Here is a 20,893-nt window from a genome sequence, read left to right as displayed (position 1 = left end):
CAACAGAGCGCATGGTTAAACACAGTGTATCAACAGAGCCCATGGTTAAACACAGTGTATCAACAGAGCCCATGGTTAAACACAGTGCACCAACAGAGCCCATGGGTAAACACAGTGTATCAACAGAGCCCATGGTTAAACACAGTGCATCAACAGAGCCCATGGTAAAACACAGTGTATCAACAGAGCCCATGGTAAAACACAGTGTATCAACAGAGCCCATGGTTAAACACAGTGCACCAACAGAGCCCACGGTTAAACACAGTGCATCAACAGAGCCCATGGTTAAACACACTGTAACAACAGAGCCCATGGGTAAACACAGTGCACCAACAGAGCCCATGGGTAAACACAGTGCATCAACAGAGCCCATGGTTAAACACAGTGCATCAACAGAGCCCATGGGTAAACACAGTGCATCAACAGAGCCCATGGTTAAACACAGTGTATCAACAGAGCCCATGGTTAAACACAGTGCATCAACAGAGCCCATGGTTAAACACAGTGCACCAACAGAGCCCATGGTTAAACAAAGTGCACCAACAGAGCCCATGGTTAAACACCGTGTATCAACAGAGCCCTAGGTTAAACACAGTGCATCAACAGAGCCCATGGTTAAACACAGTGCATCAACAGAGCCCATGGTTAAACACAGTGTATCAACAGAGCCCATGGTTAAACACAGTGTATCAACAGAGCCCATGGTTAAACACAGTGCACCAACAGAGCCCATGGGTAAACACAGTGCATCAACAGAGCCCATGGTTAAACACAGTGTATCAACAGAGCCCATGGTTAAACATGTGGAGTGCAGTATGTCCACTAGTGTCCCCCAGTAACACATGGAGTGCAGTATGTCTACTAGTGTCCCCCAGTAACACATGGAGTGCAGTATGTCCACTAGTGTCCCATAGTAACACGTGGTGTGCAGTATGTCCACTGGTGTCTCCCAGTAACACATGGAGTGCAGTATGTCCACTAGTGTCCCGCAGTAACACATGGAGTGCAGTATGTCCTCTAGTGTCCCCCAGTCACACATGGAGTGCAGTATGTCCACTAGTGTCCCCCAGTCACACATGGAGTGCAGTATGTCCACTAGTGTCCCCGAGTAACACATGGAGTGCAGTATGTCCTCTAGTGTCTCCCAGTAACACATGGAGTGCAGTATGTCCACTGGTGTCCCCCAGTAACACATGGAGTGCAGTATGTCCACTAGTGTCCCCCAGTGACACATGGAGTGCAGTATGTCCTCTAGTGTCTCACAGTAACACATGGAGTGCAGTATGTCCTCTAGTGTCTCTACTATGAGCGTCCTTACCTGTGGCCAACAAGGATGATGGGAGGGGGATCTTCTCCATACAGCGAGGTCACCACATCACCAACATCTCTGTCCAACAAACAACATGATTGTATACCCTGTACACACAAACAACAAGTTTATTTCTTAGGATTCGGACAGGGTTAGGGTTATTAAAGGCAAATGTTCAGCCTGTAGCACACTGTTTATTGATGAAATAAAACACAACTAATTTACCCCAATGGGTAAGCTAACTATGGGTCTGCTACGTGATGACATTTGAGTTACGCCTTCAGTCGGCATTAGTCTGACGCCAGACAAGCTAAGTGATGACATTTGAGTTACGCCTTCAGTCGGCATTAGTCTGACGCCAGACAAGCTACGTGATGACATTTGAGTTACGCCTTCAGTCGGCATTAGTCTGACGCCAGACAAGCTACGTGATGACATTTGAGTTACGCCTTCAGTCGGCATTAGTCTGACGCCAGACAAGCTACGTGATGACATTTGAGTTACGCCTTCAGTCGGCATTAGTGTGACGCCAGACAAGCTACGTGATGACATTTGAGTTACGCCTTCAGTCGGCATTAGTCTGACGCCAGACAAGCTACGTGATGACATTTGAGTTACGCCTTCAGTCGGCATTAGTCTGACGCCAGACAAGCTACGTGATGACATTTGAGTTACGCCTTCAGTCGGCATTAGTGTGACGCCAGACAAGCTACTTGATGACATTTGAGTTACGCCTTCAGTCGGCATTAGTCTGGCGCCAGACAAGCTACGTGATGACATTTGAGTTACGCCTTTAGTCGGCATTAGTCTGACGCCAGACAAGCTACAGATAACAGTGTTGTTACGCAGTTTTGTTCAAACTGACTTTATTTTCACAAAGCTTTCGGTATACATAGTCATTTTCACGTGCCCCACGATTCCCACAAGCTACAAAATCCGCAAAGCACTCAGCGTTTGTACGAATGCTCCCAGTTTTCACAAACTCCAATCAAGTGCGAACATTTCAAGTTCCTGGCCAAAGTTCACCAGAACATTCGCTTACAAACGATACCCCGATGGGTATAAACTAGCTAAAGATAACAGTGTAGCTGACAAATGATACCACGATGGGTATAAACTAGCTACAAAAGAAAGCAACTATGAATTATTGACAGATTATTTTGGGGTAATACATGCCCAAAACGAAGTCCCCAAAATGATGAGACATATATATATAGCAAAAAAGGGGGTCATAACATATTAACATGGTTGACTGAAAGAGAATTATGACACATGGGGGGTGTATGGCCTGCACGTCATACCTGACGAATAATGGACTTGCCCAAATGGGGGATGATGTGTGAGTATATCCGTGAAAGTCTCTGCAGTCACTGTTCAATTAACATAAAACCTGTCTCTGGCACACTGTGCCTCAGGGGTCTAATCACCATTACTCTGTGCCAGGTTACAACCGTGCCATGGCCACTTGGGCTTGATGGATGCTCCGTTGTTCTGTGCATATGTGGCAGTTGTAGCAGTCCGATGACCAACGTCCTAAGGTTTTGATGATATGATCTGGGATGCATGCTGTTGCTGCAGTGGTGGCCGCACCAATTCTAAATGAATGTCCATTATAATTTGTGCAGTCATACCCGGTCACTTGCAACACAAGTTTTAAATGGTCAATGAAATTTTTTCTGTCCATGCTGCAGTATTAGGCATGAGGAACAGAGAATCTAAAGGATTTGACGGCCTCTGATTGCGAAGAACAAGGTATTGCAGAAGTGTCCTAACTGGGCAGCACATCAGGGTCTCGTACAGCCTGTGTAACGTGATGACGACACCTTTCCGGAATGGATCTGTCTTCGAAGCCTTAAGACGCACAAACGCTGTAGAAAGCTCGTTGTTAAATGAAACGGAATTGATTGACAAGTGTATTGTTGGGTTATAAGCATTGCAGGTAAATTTGCCACATCTCAAGCAGGCGAAGAAAGCCATACAACAGGCCGTCCTCATAAGTAGATCAATATAGGGGTTAAACACACCTTGGTATAGCTTGATGCACATGTCTGTGAGTACAGTAATTGAGATTGGCAGTCTGGTACTTGAGGAACTGCCCTGCAGCTTTTTGATAGCCTTGATAATTGTGTCGAGGTGAGTTCTTGAGCCATTGATACAGGGGTTGGTCATGTCGTACTTGAGGTACATGAACCTAATCCCACACAAATACGTCTTGATGGTGGCTGTGTTATGCAGTAAGACATCTTCTGTTAGATAGGGTAGATTAGTCAACGAACACACTATACCACAGGTCATCAAGATGCAGTAAGACATCTTCTGTTAGATAGGGTAGATTAGTCAACGAACACACTATACCACAGGTCATCAAGAACACTAGGAAAGGAATGCGTTGCATCCAGCCCGGTTGACAGTGTGGGTCAATGAAGCTAAGGCACTGTTCCAGAGTTCCTCCAGATTCCTTTTTAGGGGTAGCTGTGACAAAGAAGGGAACTGCGTAAGGGTCTTCTCGGCGAAAGGGACTAGATCCCTGAATCTCTCCATCTGCAACCAAGACAAGGCATCAGCTATTGTGTTATCTGCACCAGGTACATGAAGGGCAGAGAACACAAAGTTACAATTGATGGCTCTGAAGGTGAGTCTACGCATAAATTGCATAATGGTGGCATATTTGGATCTTCCCCTATTAATGATTTCAACAGTTGCTGTATTGTCACAACAAAATCTGCTAGATTTCTTTCCCTCCAGGTGACCCCAGAGCACTGCTGCATTGATGATAGGAAATAGTTCAAGCAAGGCCATAGATTTGTCCTTCTGTAACAATGTAGATAATTCCGCTGACCAAGCTGCAGCAAACCACCAGCCTTGAAAATAACCTCCATAGCCTACAGTGCTGGAGGCAGCCGTGAATAGGCTAAAGTCTGGGGCACTGATAAGATGGTCCATTCCAATTTTGTAGAAAGAGCCTCCACATGTTAAAATCCTGTGAACACTGCTTGTTAAGAGAGACCAGATGATGCAGTTCTTTGACTGAATGCGCTTTTCGCAACAGGTAACTCATGCCCAGGCGAATACCCTGCATAGCATAGTTCATGTGTCTAATGAGTACCAGGAGTTGTCTCTTGCACACTTTCGCTTCCCTTCAATGGAATCCATCACTTGTATCAGTCTATCAACTTTTTTGCAGGGAAGACATGATTCCATTCTGATTGTGTCCTGAGTAATGCCTAGATAATCCACACACTGAGAAGGGCCTACAGTTTTCTTTGCCAACAGTGGAATGTTTAGGTCTTTGAAGAGTTGCATCAAAGCTGCCACAGTCTTTACACCTTTGTGTAGGCAGTTCTCGAAGCATATAAAATCATCCAGGGGACGTAGAATGTTTTGAATGCCATTGTGATGGGTTGCTAACCAGCAAATAGCCTGTGATAGGAGGTCGAATATCTTGGGGCTAGATCGAGAGCCAAAAACTAACCTGGTGTGAAAGTAGTACTTGTCCTGAAAGTGAATGCCATGGAGATGCCATAGATTTGGATGTATAGGGATTAACTTGAATGCATCCGTAATATCAGTTTTACACATGTAAGTGCCCTTGCCAAGGACTTTGAGGATGTTGCACACCAATTGGGTTCATTCTGTAGCTTGGAAAGGCGGGGGAAGTCGAAGGGTCCTATGACGTAGCTTTTCTGTACTTCACTGAGAATGAGATTAGTCGTTGTTTCAGTGTCCTGTAAAGCTGCGCGCAGATTCTTGCATTTTATAGAATTTGAAGGGCAATACTGAATACCTGTGTGGAAACCTGATTCAAGGCCTGATATCAGTTGATTAACAAATTATCCCGCGATATGCCAAGGTGAGGCACAGGCCACCAAGCTGTGGATGCCTGTGCCTATAATATAAACACAAGATGAGATTGGATTAAATGGCTGAGGGTGTGCAGGTACTAGAGGGCTATAAAACTGCTAGTTGGGTATACCAAAATGCTACCGTGGCCAACGGCGATTCGCAGGTAGCACTGCTGGCCTGAGACCGCTACTGCTGTCCGGCCCCCACGGTAGCATATTTAAACGCTACCGCTGCTTGGCAACTACCACGCTGCCAAAAGCAGCTACCACTGCTGGCCTAGGTCAGACTACCGCTGCCCGGCCCAAGGTAGCCGGCCAAAGCAGATACCACTGCCTGGCCCAATTAGTAAAACCATTGTCGTGACTACTGTCAACTGTCAGCTACCGCTTGACAAGACGACTTCCGCCGCTGGGCCCATATACGTGGCAATTGTTTGCCCCAACGTAAGTTATTTTTGAGATTCCGCGGCTGAAAAGTCGGGAAAGACAAGGTTCCCACTGAGAAGCAGGTAACCCCAGAAAGGTTACTGCTGAGAAGCAGGTAGCCTTAAGCACAAGTATTAATTTGGAAGCAAGTTAATTTGTTACTAGCAGTGTAGCCCACAAGAGCCCCGCACACCTTGACCTAGTTTATTGTTGAGACAGGTATTCACACATATACATATATACAGCTTTTTAGAAGGCATGTTTATTAACATAATCACACATATCAAACAGCTATTTAGAAGGCATGTTTCTTTAAATATATCAGAATCGTTTAAAAGGTAGTCATTTACATATATACAAGCGCCCTGAAAATCTATTTTACATATGTACAGGTTTATTTACATATACATGTATACAATCTGCTCTGCTGGTACCTGTAATAGATGCTATAGATGCTAAAGTGATTAGAATTCCAGGTGAAGAGGACACATACCGGCTGAAAAGGAAAGAAAAGGAGTGGCAAGCTGGGCGTGTGGGTGACAAAGCGATTAGATACAGCGAAGTTATTTGCTTCCAAAGGGAAGCTGACACAACCTTGATGTCCATCCAAGACCAATACAAACTGGTATTAGCTGAGTTACCTTTGTATTGGGAAACGTGTTCCCATGCTGGCATGGCTGTATACAATGTGAAATTGCCAGCGGCTGGTCGACTTCCTCATCCCTTTGTAAATGGTTGTGGTACAGTGGCCTGTAACTGTTGGAGTGTACTGAGGGATGTAGCAGATGGCCCAAGTGGTATGCTAGTACATGAACTGGGCTGATTAAGCACGGGTAGGCCAGAGTTTGTGATGAGGTTCACGGAATCCTGCAGTTTCTGGACAGTCTGTACCAGTGAATTGTGGTCCCTGTCAGGTTCAGATTCTGGCATAGCGGCAGCTATATTTGAGACGGATGACTGTCCCCCTGTGTTGATAAGGGAGTTGGCTTCTAAAGTGGGTCAACTGTTGTCACTTTGGTAATCGACAACGGAATTGTCTACGTCCCTTGTCACTGGGGAGGTCGCCTGCTTGGCCTCCATGTTCTCCATATAGAATCAAATTAGTTGCTGTAGTCTGAAATTCCCTGGCATTTTTGAAATGCCAAGATCCTGTTTTATTAGCTTTCGCAGTGTCGCTATCATCCAATTGAGAGGATTTGCATCTGCCGCACTTGTCGAGATGACTCCCGCATATCTATGCCTTGCAGTCCAATTTCTATTGGGAAAGTCACCATCGTCTTTGCAACTATTTGGATCTGGACCGATAGTCTGCGATCTTGATCTGGTGGATCACTGTCGACTGACTTGGCTCGCCATACTGAGCCACGTAACTGTTAAAAAATGCGAGTTTGCTCCTGAATGCACGACTAACTGTATGTCGCACTCACACAAACGCATACACATATTTACATAGTTAAAAATTTCCAAATACGGACTGACAAACGGAAGATGATTATAATGGGACATTAAGGTAATTACGTTCTGTAATATCATAAAGGACAAATTAATAAACAGTGATTTGCAAGGCCGCTGTGCATTCCAATAGTTTTAACAAAAGTAGGAATATATGAAACGGAAAGTGATAATACCGTTGTGATGCGATGTAAGGCTATTAAACCCAGGTTAGAAATACAAGTAGGAGACATAAGCATAGTGTGCTATGTACATGAAGAGACCTTGTCCGACCAGAGGATGCCATAAACTATACTAAAATATCAAAGTACCAAATAATATACCCTGTACACACAAACAACATGATGGTATACCCTGTACACACAAACACCATGATGGTATACTCTGTACACACAAACAACATGATGGTATACCCTGTACACACAAACAACATGATGGTATACTCTGTACACACAAACAACATGATGGTATACTCTGTACACACAAACACCATGATGGTATACTCTGTACACACAAACACCATGATCGTATACCCTGTACACACAAACACCATGATGGTATACCCTGTACACACAAACACCCTACCTTCAGTGTGTCAAGGAATCATATAGTAAAAGAACGTCCAAGTCTCTTAGATACACAAATGTAGAGGGTGATGTATAACAGGGTTCTGTTTTAGGCCAGACAATCCAGTGATTGATATTGTGAGCAACACAGAATCAACCAAGTCACAGAACCTGACCCCTCAATGTTTTACAACCAGCTGAGGACAATTCTAAGCCCAACTCCCCATGGAGGTGAACATGTGACATTGGAGCTTTCTGAAACTTACTTTGCCATGGTGTCTGCAGACAGATCGGTGTCATCTGAAGTCATGGAATCACCTAAAAGACAAAATATTATGAAGAAATAAATACAAAACACAAAATATTGAATTAATGATGGTAGTCTTGTGAAACTTATCTCTGTAGATGATGTTGTCAATGGACATAGGACATGATCAATCTCACTATCACAGATCAACAGTGTGTTATTTGTGTAGACATACCGCGACCTCGGACATCATCAATCTCACTATCACAGATCAACAGTGTGTTATTTGTGTAGACATACCGCGATCAACAGTGTGTTATTTGTGTAGACATACCGCGACCTCGGACATCATCAATCTCACTATCACAGATCAACAGTGTGTTATTTGTGTAGACATACCGCGACCTCGGACATCATCAATCTCACTATCACAGATCAACAGTTTGTTATTTGTGTAGACATACCGTGACCTCTGAGGTCCAGGGCTGCACATCTACACTTGACAAGACGAGACACATCACACTGAAAATCAGAACAATACTATTTGAAGACTTTCATTCAGCACTTCTTCATGTTCTTAGTACAATATTAATGGACATATTGGTTCTAAAATCCTTCCACTGCAAGAGACAAACAAATACACAGCCCATTGCCGTGATGTAATATATATATGTGATACAGCAAGGAGATATCCCTTGGGTGAGATCGAGCGATATCTACAGTGTAGATATCGCTGCAATGAAATTGCATCACAATGCTTTGCAGACCATTGTGACGTCATTGGTTACCATGATGTCACAATCAAATGACATCACTAATGGCTCTGCTACTGAAGCTGTTAGCAATACTTTTTACACTTAAAGGGCAAGTTCACACGGAAATGAACCTAATTTTCTTGTACTTTTTCCACAATAAAAGTGTTAACCTAGAAGTGTCATAGACAAAAATATAAAAATATCACAATTAATCAACATATGTTTTGCATTAAAACGATTTATATTTTTCACATTTACCAAGTGTTCTATTTCCATAACAAAAACACCATGGCTTATGCCCCTTGCAATATGATGTCATTGGTGCCAATTGATAAACATTATGACGTCATCATGCTTTGTTAGAGCCGCTTCACGCGGTGTAGGTACAGGTGTGAGATTCTAGCGTCTCAGATGCCAGCCAGCATAGTGTTATGCTGAGTCACCACTGCGCCGGAGTGTGTCGTAGGCCATGTTGTTTTACCGAAAACTTGTACTTGATATCTTTTGCGTTCAGAATAGACAGGGACCCAGTTGAATTGGCACCAATTACGTCATAATCTAAGGGAGATAACTCAGGCCTGTTTAGCTCGAAAAACGAAGGCCTCATAACGGCATATCATTTTCACACTATTGTGAGCTTCCTACTTTCACTGTGAAAAAAAATGAGTGTATATTTTCAAACACAGATACATGTACTAACTAATTCTAAAATTGCGTTTTGTTTAGAAAAAGAAAGAAAGTAATTTTTGCGTGTACACTTCCCCTTTAAGACACTACTATAGAGAATCTCACCCGAGTGTCTTTTGATATCAAACATATCAACTCGTATTGATATATTTGATATCAAAAGACACTCGGGTGAGATTCTCTATATATCATGACTTCTGTATCGAGATATGTATGGTATCATGTGACACCTGTATCGTCACATCCCTATATATCTTGATATGAATTAAAGATTATGAAATCTTCTGACACATATTTTGCCTTGATCGAGAATACCCAAACATGCTAGATGATGCATACTCTATCCCCATATTTGTTATCGTAAGGATATAACCAAAGCTGTGCATTTAAAGATCCTAAACAGTGGCACCTAAGTCAACACGTCTTCATGACATTGAATTAAATCCTCAATATAGGTTAATAGACATATATCAGATAGATCAGGCTGTTCACCAAAATGGTCACCATATCGGTGATGCTACTCACTATCTGTTCACAGGAAAAAAGTAGCCAAATATTAGGCACAATATGTATATTTATTTTTATTTTGTATTTTTATTATGTGGATATAATTTACAAACAGTTCTTCATGGTAACCAAAATTTCAAATATACATTATCTAGTTGAAACTGCTGTTTGCTTTTTTGTTGGCTAATGCCCACTCAGCAATATTCCCGCTATATGACAGCGGCCTGTAAATAATTGAATCTGGCCAGACAGCCCAGTGATTGACAACATGAGCATCAAAATGTGCAATTGGGATACGATGACATGCATCAACCAAAGTCAGCGAGGCTTACCACCCAATCCCGTTAGTCGCCTCTTATGACATGCATTGGTTGCTGAAGACCAATTCTACCCTGGATATTCCTGTGTACAAGCTAACACTGACGTTATTGGCACACATTGCTGATCCTCTGATGCCAAGAATGTGAACATGAAGCATGGCTTCAGTGATTTGTAACACTTCTCTTCCTACTTAACCTACAACACACATCAGAGGGTAGAGAAGCCCTATCTCATGGCCGCCTCATATATCAGTTCTAACCAGATTGTGCAAAGACAGGACTAGTAACATATACACAGGCCAGGACCTGGCATACTGCGGGCCGATTTGGGGGCTTCTGTGTTACATGCTACTGCTGAAGATGATGATTTTGCTTTTGGGAGACAATATACAAAATTCACTGTCTGTGTGTATAACATTCATAATGGGTATCTCATAACCACTACCATGTCTACACCGCTGTAGTTTTTGGTTTAACAATGTGTACTCTACACATGAGACTATGTCCTTGCTACACACAGTCCTCACCACTGTGGGATCTTCAGGGTTTACTGCTATAGTATTGGAACCATGTGATCCCTGCAACCTGTAACATGAGGGGTATGACACTGCTAATATACTGACACTGCTTATAGAAGGTCACTCACAGACAGCACGGCCCAGGACAAGGCAGAGAAGCCCCCTCCATGGAGGAGAAGCAGCACTGGCCCCTCGGACCCGCACTCGTACACCCGGAAACTCTTCAAACATTAAGGAAAAATGGAGGCAGTTCTGTGCTTATTTGTCGTTTAATGCCGCACTCACAAACATTCCAGCTATATGAAGGCGGTCTGTAAATAATTGAGTTTGAACCAACCAGTGATTGACATCATGAGCATGAATCTACACAATTGAGATATGATGACATGCATCAAGCAAGTCAGTGAGTCTGACCAGCCGATCACATTAGTCGCCTCTTACGACAAGCATGGGTCACTGAAGACCAGTTCTAAGCTGGATGTTCAAAGGGGGATTCAAACGTAAAAGTCATGCCAGGATACAATGAATTTAATCTTTTAATTCATATTAGAAGTATTAACAGTGGATTAACCACGTTTACTATGTTTACTAAGCTAATTGTAATATAGAATATGTGAGTACATGCATTATGTGAGTACATGAATCATGTGAGTACATGCATTATGAGTACATACATCATGTGTGTACATATATCATGTGAGTACATGCATCATGTGAGTACATACATTATGTGACTACATGCATCATGTGAGTACATGCATCATGTGAGTACATGCATCATGTAAGTACAACCATCATGTGAGTACATGCATTATGAGTACATACATCATGTGTGTACATATATTATGTGAGTACATGCATCATGTGAGTACATCCATCATGTGAGTACATGCATCATGTAAGTACAACCATCATGTGAGTACATGCATTATGTGAGTACATGCATCATGTGAGTACATACATTATGTGAGTACATCCATCATGTGAGTACATGCATCATGTAAGTACAACCATCATGTGTGTACATGCATTATGTGAGTACATGCATCATGTGAGTACAACCATCATGTAAGTACAACCATCATGTGTGTACATATATTATGTGAGTACATGCATCATGTGAGTACATACATTATGTGAGTACATGCATTATGTGAGTACATGCATCATGTGAGTACATGCATCATGTGAGTACATACATTATGTGAGTACATGCATCATGTGAGTACATGCATCATGTAAGTACAACCATCATGTGTGTACATGCATTATGTGAGTACAACCATCATGCGAGTACAACCATCATGTAAGTACAACCATCATGTGTGTACATGCATTATGTGAGTACATGCATCATATGAGTACATGCATTATGTGAATACATGCATCATGTGAGTACAACCATCATGTGAGTACAACCATCATGTGAGTACATGCATTATGTGAGTACATGCATCATGTGAGTACAACCATCAAGTGAGTACATGCATCATGCAAGTACATACATCATGTGAGTACATCCATCATGTAAGTACAACCATCATGTGTGTACAACCATCATGTGAGTACATGCATCATGCGAGTACAACCATCATGTGAGTACAACCATCATGTGAGTACATGCAGTATGCGAGTACAACCATCATGTGAGTACAACCATCATGTGAGTACAACCATCATGTGAGTACAACCATCATGTGTGTACATGCATTATGTGAGTACATGCATCATGTGAGTACAACCATCATGTAAGTACAACAATCATGTGAGTGCATGCATTTTGTGAGTACAACCATCATGTGAGAACAACCATCATGTGAGTACAACCATCATGTGAGTACAACCATCATGTGTGTACATGCATTATGTGAGTACATGCATCATGTGAGTACAACCATCATGTGAGTACAACCATCATGTGAGTACATGCATTATGCGAGTACAACCATCATGTGAGTACAACCATCATGTGAGTACAACCATCATGTGAGTACAACCATCATGTGTGTACATGCACTATGTGAGTACATGCATCATGTGAGTACAACCATCATGTAAGTACAACAATCATGTGAGTACATGCATTATGCGAGTACAACCATCATGTGAGTACAACCATCATGTGAGTACAACCATCATGTGAGTACAACCATCATGTGTGTACATGCATTATGTGAGTACATGCATCATGTGAGTACAACCATCATGTAAGTACAACAATCATGTGAGTGCATGCATTTTGTGAGTACAACCATCATGTGAGTACAACCATCATGTGAGTACAACCATCATGTGTGTACATGCATTATGTGAGTACATGCATCATGTGAGTACAACCATCATGTGAGTACAACCATCATGTGTGTACATGCATTATGTGAGTACATGCATCATGCGAGTACAACCATCATGTGAGTACAACCATCATGTGAGTACATGCATTATGCGAGTACAACCATCATGTGAGTACAACCATCATGTGAGTACAACCATCATGTGAGTACAACCATCATGTGTGTACATGCATTATGTGAGTACATGCATCATGTGAGTACAACCATCATGTAAGTACAACAATCATGTGAGTGCATGCATTTTGTGAGTACAACCATCATGTGAGTACAACCATCATGTGAGTACAACCATCATGTGAGTACAACCATCATGTGTGTACATGCATTATGTGAGTACATGCATCATGTGAGTACAACCATCATGTAAGTACAACAATCATGTGAGTGCATGCATTTTGTGAGTACAACCATCATGTGAGAACAACCATCATGTGAGTACAACCATCATGTGAGTACAACCATCATGTGTGTACATGCATTATGTGAGTACATGCATCATGTGAGTACAACCATCATGTGAGTACAACAATCATGTGAGTGCATGCATTTTGTGAGTACAACCATCATGTGAGTACATGCATTATGTGAGTACATGCATTATGTGAGTACAACCATCATGTGAGAACAACCATCATGTGAGTACATGCATCATGTGAGTACATGCATTATGTGAGTACATGCATCATGTGAGTACAACCATCATGTAAGTACAACCATCATGTGTGTACATGCATTATGTGAGTACATGCATCATGTGAGTACAACCATCATGTAAGTACAACAATCATGTGAGTGCATGCATTTTGTGAGTACAACCATCATGTGAGTACATGCATTATGTGAGTACATGCATCATGCGAGTACAACCATCATGTGAGTACAACCATCATGTGAGTACATGCATCATGTGAGTACATACATCATGCGAGTACAAGCATCATGTGAGTACATGCATCATGCGAGTACAACCATCATGTGAGTACAAGCATCATGTGAGTACATGCATTATGCGAGTACAACCATCATGTGAGTACATGCATCATGTGAGTACATGCATCATGCGAGTACAACCATCATGTGAGTACAACCATCATGTGAGTACATGCATTATGCGAGTACAACCATCATGTGAGTACATGCATCATGCGTGTAAATGCATCATGTGAGTACATGCATTATGTGAGTAATACTTTATGTGAGTACAACCACCATGTGTGTACATGCATCATGCGAGTACATGCATCATGTGTGTACATAGAGCTCTACTCTGATGCAGATTTAGGGAAGATAGCATATCATGTAGATGCTTGGATACATAGAGTCAGAACTTAACCAGTTCTTTGGTCCCTAAGGTTTGTCATCGTAGTATTTGAATCCAGAGACCCCTAAATCAATACCAACATTGATATGTATAATATACTTTGCATAATTAACATGCATATCTCAATTCAAAGAAAATATTTTGATTTAAAGGGAAACAACACTCCAACTCTCAGTTGTCTAGCTGGTGCCGTATTAATAATACTGCATTATCACCAGATATAGCCGTACCCCACTAGGGTCGCATTCTAAAGTGCAACTCGCAATAAACACAAAATTTAAAGTCTGAGGTTTCATTCTGATGCATGTCAAATACAGGAGCCATCGCACAACAAAAATAGGTACTCAAACACACATCGTAGACTCCGTGAACACCATGGTTCCTCTTCATTTACATCGAAACATCACAGTTTGCTATTCTCCACCATGTGCTTTCATCTCCCGGCCATCTCCCATTTGTCAGACACACCATTTATCAGACAGCTTAAAACAGCAACTTTTATAGTTGAGGGCACATCAGGTGTTTGATATATTCCCTTAAATCCAAATAAACTAGTCCTGTCGTCAACAACCGTCTGACAACTGGTACAAAAGAAAACAAAATTTATAAAAATCAGTGTTTATTCTTGATTCATTATTGCTTCATACTTATCCAGATTGACTTTGATACAGCGCCTCCAATAATCAAGAGAACCAGCACTGAAAGAGAGTGGTGCACAGTTAAAGGAGTTTTACATTATATACATGAAGTAATAATACTTCACATCAATGTCAATGTACTGTCAGTCATTCAAGCCAGAGTTAGCATGTAACCTGCTGCATCCAGGAATTGCATTGGGGTCTTCACTCCCTGACTGACGCAATTGTTCCTTCAGGCGAAGGAGGTGCCGCTTTCTTTCGATGCCGGTTCTCTTGTCCAGAGTGTGTGTTCCAAGGCCTTGAGTATCATGACGGTTCCACATTGGTATCCGGAATCTGGCATCATCGTTGACCCAGTTGACTACTATGTAGTCGTTGAACTGCACAGCTCAAGACATGTCTGGGGTGGAGTTCATGGCTTCCAGCCACAAGTCTTGAACCACGCCTGGTGGGAGAGAAGGGCCAAACAAGCTGCTCTCTGAAACCACTTCTTCACATGGGGGTCTTCTCGGTATAGAACAGCCAATCCTAGATATTAGGTCTTCCTCCCAATAGCTTGTGTGAAATGGAAGAAGCATCCGTTTACCTCAGCCTGAGGGAGTTCTGCTCGAATGGCAGCAAGTTCAAAGTCTCTCTGGATCTTTTGAGGAGTCAAGGGTCGATGTAGTCTTTGTTGAACTTCAGCTTTCAGTGAAAACAAACATACTTACAGTTTAACCAAACAAGCAGTAAGCACCATCTCACAAACTTCAGTGAAAACAAACAAATTACAGTTTAACCAAACCGTTTAAAACTTCAAAGAGATCATTATGAGTAAAGGGGTGTGTGGCAGTTAAAAATATTCCACAACTGGATGTCAGAAAAATGTGAGGCCCCTGATTTGTCAAATGTAAGTGTTTATATATGTAGGGTTACTAAAGCAGGCGGTAGAAACAACATCCTTTTTTCAAAGGAATAGCTAATAATATGTTGATTGATTGCTCACTGTTATCTAACTCTTTGGATCCAAGAACCATGGACATTGTAATGTATTAAGAATTCCTGCCATTTCTGGCAAAGTTTAGTATGACGTCAGATCGATCGCGCACGAGACAGGCAATCACCTTGTTGCCTTGGCCTGGGGATTCGCGCTCTACCTTTCAACTAGTAAACATCATCATTAACTAACCTATCTTCTGTGGTTTATTGGAGTACTCTCATACACAACAGACATCCTGAATATAGTTGTTATGTGTGCTATTTCAGCTGACCAATGAGACATGACACCTATGTGAAACACTCGAAACAAACTTCTGTGATCATTTGAGAGATGAACATGGGTCATAATATCTGGAAAAGATATATATATTTGATAATATTAGATGGTTACAAAGACATGTGTCATTGAACAAGTTTCTTTGTACAGCTTCAGATGTATAGGATATTGTTCCTTTAACATGTTTAAGTGGATATTGACAGATACATTCCTCGAACAAGGTTAACTGCCTGATATTATACACTATATATTTGTCGGTTGTAATTAAGACATTTGCATAATGTTTTCATTCATTTGCTGTAGCAAGAACATGATAGTCCTCAACGGTGACTGATCAAATTGTTCCATGTGTAAAACATATCCGTCTACAGCAATCAGTTGTTCCATAGTGCTACGCTTATGGTTATTATTATTTCAAATGTATACAGTAAAACTACAATTAAAATAACTTGATATTGAAATACAGTAAACTATGTTTATAACAAACTGACCGAAAAAACGAACTTATTTTTTAGTCCCGACCATTTGCTGTATATATGCTGTATGTGTGGCAGATATGAATTTCCATGTATAGGTTGTCATTTCAGGTTGTTAGAATTATGATTGTTTATAGTTTTACCTCTAATAGTATCATCTTTAAGCGTTAGCCTATAGTTATTTTTAGATCTTGTCACGTCTATTACGGGTATAAGGGGTGACAGGTTGTGTTGTGTCATTGCCTGTCTTATGTTCTTTGTCTTGCGTGGCCCCTTGTGTTGATTGGCTTGTTTTTAAAATACTAAAAGCTACTTGCACGTCAACCATTGCACTTCACAACAATCAGAGCACGTCAACGATCGCATCTCAGAGCACTTAGGACTAAACAACAAATATAAAGGTGAGTATAATGTTTTAAGGATTGTATATAAGTTATGTACTGAGTAGTAATGGTATTGGTGTAAATTGATTATTCTAGTGCATCATAATGTTTGCTAAAATGTATAATCGTGTAGTTGTGTATATTTTGTGCAATGGCGTTTATACATAAGTTTAATACTGTTCAGCATTATTAACATAACGCATATGCTTTAAAATGTTATTTAAGGCGTATAAATAGTTGAATGAAAGAATACGATAAAAAATGATACATTGAAATGGAATACTTATTTCAGACATTGTGAAATGTGATAGATTTAATAAATGAATGATATCACAGGTAGGTCCATAAAAATATGTATTATTTTGACGTGACTACGGCTTGGTGGTTAACCGGCCAACGGTGTCGGGACTCGATGCTTCTTTGCCGGATAACCGGCCTACGGTGTTGAAAGAGTTAAAACATAATATATATCATATCATCATCAAAGCAATACAATCATTTCTGTTACATTACTTACAACTAAGTATTATTAGATGATATGATAGAAATGGCTTACAGTACATATTAAGTAAAATGGTTACACATACCCTATGTGTGGCACAAGGGTGTAAAACCCTTGAAATGTCACCATTCATGATATGTCCTGCAGAAGAAAGAGCAGGAATAAATACTTAGAGTGACTAAATACAATGAAATGAATAACAAAATGCATAGTTTGTGCAATTCCATTAATGTAGCTACAACTTAGCATGTATACAAGATAATATTAAAATACACTATTGCTTAGGTTAAAGTTCAGCCTCTAAACCACATTCATTCAAAACATCAACATTAATAGAAATATATGATTCAATGTAAATATAATTACTTCTCAGATGCTTATTTATAATGCATAATCTTTGATTACTATTTAATCCCATTTAGAAGTAATGATTAATTATTAACTAAGCTTTAGTGGTGATCTATGAATACTCCCAGTGCAGTGCATAGTGTAGGTGGCAATATGGAGTTAGTCAGAGAAAGAAGGTAAAGTTTGAATTTGGTCAATCACAGGATCGCTTGGGATGTGATTGAACAGTAGAGGGCTGGACAAAGAATGTAGTAGAGCTTGGGTTGTGATTGATCACTGAGGCCTGGACTTAGAATGATGGGATAAAAACAAACACACACCTCTGTTGAATAAAGTTCCACAGAAACAAAACTTGAAATAGATTTATTTACAAAAAGACTAAAATACAAATATATACACCTGCTACAATAATAAGCAAAGTTTGAATCCGCAACAAAAATGTATCCATATTTCAATAATTTCAAAGTTGGAATGATGTTTCCCTTTAAGGAATGGTCTCTTTGACAGCTGATGTTTCATTCAGCAGTACCTGATAATATACATCTACCAATTGCAAGCTAAAACTGATTTTACCACAATTGGTGACAATATGTAAAGAGAAAGGATACATTTCCAATGTCAGTTTCCACATCATGCATCTTCTCGAAGTATTTGTCCCAGTAAACAGGAGTGTAGTCACGCTTCCTCATCAGGGCACGTCTCCCACTACTCCCAGAGCTGCTGCTGCAAGGATAGACCGCGTCTATGATACACGTCATGAGACATGTCATGGGAATCATACACAGTAACACCTCATTAACTCGCTAACCTCATTAAAACAATTGATAATGATACAACTGTATGGTCACGTGTTCATCATAGAGCATAGTAGTAGTGAGAAGTGTGCGTCTATGATTTCAGGTTCTGATTCTGTGTATTAGACATCGTTATATTATCTTGTTTTGAACTGTCACTTGCAGTAAAGTACAAAGACAACCGTTCTTCCCTTCACTTCTCGACAACACAAACGTGTTTGATACAGCATTACATATTGAAACATTACACTTAACGCGTTAAACCTAAGACCATTTAAAAGGTTAACTCTACGAACCGCTACTAGGTCCAGTGTTAGTATGATGTTGATTTTATCAGAAGTTCATGTCAATGAAGTCGTGTCTATAAACGCTATACATCTGCATCAGTTAATTTGATTTTTTCATTACCCACTTAAAATGGATAAAATCAGGGAAAGGATAGAACGAAGCATGATATCATTACCTTGGTCCTGCTGTAGGCATCGGGGGTAGTCCAACTCGTTTCTTCATGACTTCTTTCCCTAGAGCAGACATCTTTTCAACACCATAGTACTTCTGTTACAACTAATAACATTTATGTCCTCCACATGCTACGGAAGCAGTCTCTCTGGGTGAAAAATATAAATATTACTAATAATACACGAAATTAAGAATACTAAGGTGTATTCTTTAATTAAGCTTAATAATATTTCTCGTTCAATTACATTATATAATTAGTTATAACATATTACAGATAGTAGTTGTAGACAGATAGTTCACACTAATTTCCCCGAAAATGTGTTTATTTAAAAACGAATCTATTGTTATTGTTTTGAGAAACAATGGGGTTTAGATTCAACAACTATATGACAGAAATGGAATAATCCGATTTTATGTTCAGTTATCAATTCTCGCAATATCTCGCACTAACGGGTTGTTTAGAAATGGCGGACAAGTTCGGACGAAATGTTTGTATGGTAACAGAGCGTATTTTATCGTTTCAATAGTCATTGAACCGTTTTATCAATAATGGATACCGCTTCTCCCTGAAAATGTAATAAGGATGGTGAAGAAAAAGGGGAAACCTTCCAAGCAAACCAAGAAGAGAGGTAAGCAAGCATCAACAGCGTGCACCTGTCAAAAACCATGTTTGTGCTTGTCTGTGAAATTGTAAACATTAGCCATGCGATTTCAAACCGGCATTATTTTGCATTTTGATAACCTGTGCAATGACATGTAGTTACTGTCTTATGTATTCACCAGGAACGGCTGATAAAACTGGTATCGTTATTTTAGAGTACATTGTACATATGTTTTATGTTCAATGGCAAAATCAAGCATGGCGGTAGTCAAAAATATTCAGACGGGAGTGCTGCATAATGGATAAAATTTGCATTACAGCCACATCACTTCAAAATAAATGGAACAAAATAGATAAATTTGCTCCCTAGGGCTGAGCATTCACCTCATGGGTCTACCAGGGCTGAAAAGTCCCGCAACATCCCATATGACGAACAGATGTGTGATGGAACATTTGTGTGGACTGTCAACCACTTGTTTGCTTGACCCAGACTTGATTATATCAAGCTATTTCATGGATATAGCTAGAATAGTACTGGCTTCATGTAAAACAACTTTCAGTCACCCTCTTATGCAATTTAGCTAACACCCGGGGCAGAGTTTACCATGCCCCTAACAGTGGAGGTGTCATCAAGTTTATTTTCCTTTTCAGTAGTGTCCATGTTAATCATGTGTTTGACTTTGAGGACCAAAGTTGTTCCCATGCCAATTTATATTATTAATCATTTGTAATGTGTTGTTTTTACCTGTTAGATTTGATGTGATGATATTTCAACAGTGTTCATTCTAGGCAGCGTATCAAAGTTGGCAGAACTGCTACACACATATGATCTGAGTGTGTCATATATACGAAAATCCTTACCATCAACCGTAACTTTGCTGAAGCTATTGCAGATCAAACAAAGAACAATGCTGAAATGGTCTGTCCTACAAATCTGCTTACATATTTTCACATTTGCAGCTCTAGACCCGTGAAGATTCTGGGGTAGAATAGGTCTTCAGCAACCCATGCTTGCTGTAAAAGGTGACTATGCTTGTCGTAAAAGGCGACTAATGGTTCGGGTGGTCTGGCTCGCTTACTTGGTTGATGCATGTCATCGATCCCAATTGCGTGGATCGATGTTCATAATATTA

The 20,893-nt window shown here is 40.5% G+C and overlaps 2 protein-coding genes across 4 annotated transcripts in view; one reads left to right on the top strand and one right to left on the bottom strand.

The window, feature by feature from the left end:
* LOC124124995 (protein phosphatase methylesterase 1-like) overlaps positions 1-19,245 on the bottom strand; it is a 69,610-nt gene extending 50,365 nt beyond the window's left edge. The window contains exons 1-6 of one of the 2 annotated variants that reach the window (XM_048381062.1): positions 19,164-19,245; positions 18,515-18,629; positions 10,758-10,850; positions 8,307-8,364; positions 7,862-7,913; positions 1,319-1,387 (exon numbers count right to left, since the gene is read on the bottom strand). In XM_048381062.1, the coding sequence (XP_048237019.1) occupies positions 1,319-1,387; positions 7,862-7,913; positions 8,307-8,364; positions 10,758-10,850; positions 18,515-18,629; positions 19,164-19,234 (458 nt within the window). In that variant the 5' untranslated portion in view covers positions 19,235-19,245. The remainder of the gene's footprint in view (positions 1-1,318; positions 1,388-7,861; positions 7,914-8,306; positions 8,365-10,757; positions 10,851-18,514; positions 18,630-19,163) is intronic. The other variant, XM_048381063.1, reaches the window with a different exon arrangement.
* Positions 19,246-19,623: 378 nt separating this feature from the next.
* LOC124124999 (C2 domain-containing protein 3-like) overlaps positions 19,624-20,893 on the top strand; it is a 107,649-nt gene continuing 106,379 nt past the window's right edge. For both annotated transcript variants that reach the window (XM_048381117.1, XM_048381116.1), the window contains exon 1: positions 19,624-19,788. In XM_048381117.1, the coding sequence (XP_048237074.1) occupies positions 19,743-19,788 (46 nt within the window). In that variant the 5' untranslated portion in view covers positions 19,624-19,742. The remainder of the gene's footprint in view (positions 19,789-20,893) is intronic.

Source organism: Haliotis rufescens, unplaced genomic scaffold (genome assembly GCF_023055435.1).
Source record: "Haliotis rufescens isolate VD_foot unplaced genomic scaffold, xgHalRufe1.0.p SCAF_35, whole genome shotgun sequence".
Classification (NCBI taxonomy): Eukaryota; Metazoa; Mollusca; class Gastropoda; order Lepetellida; family Haliotidae; genus Haliotis; species Haliotis rufescens.
This window is presented reverse-complemented; position numbering and strand designations above follow the sequence as displayed.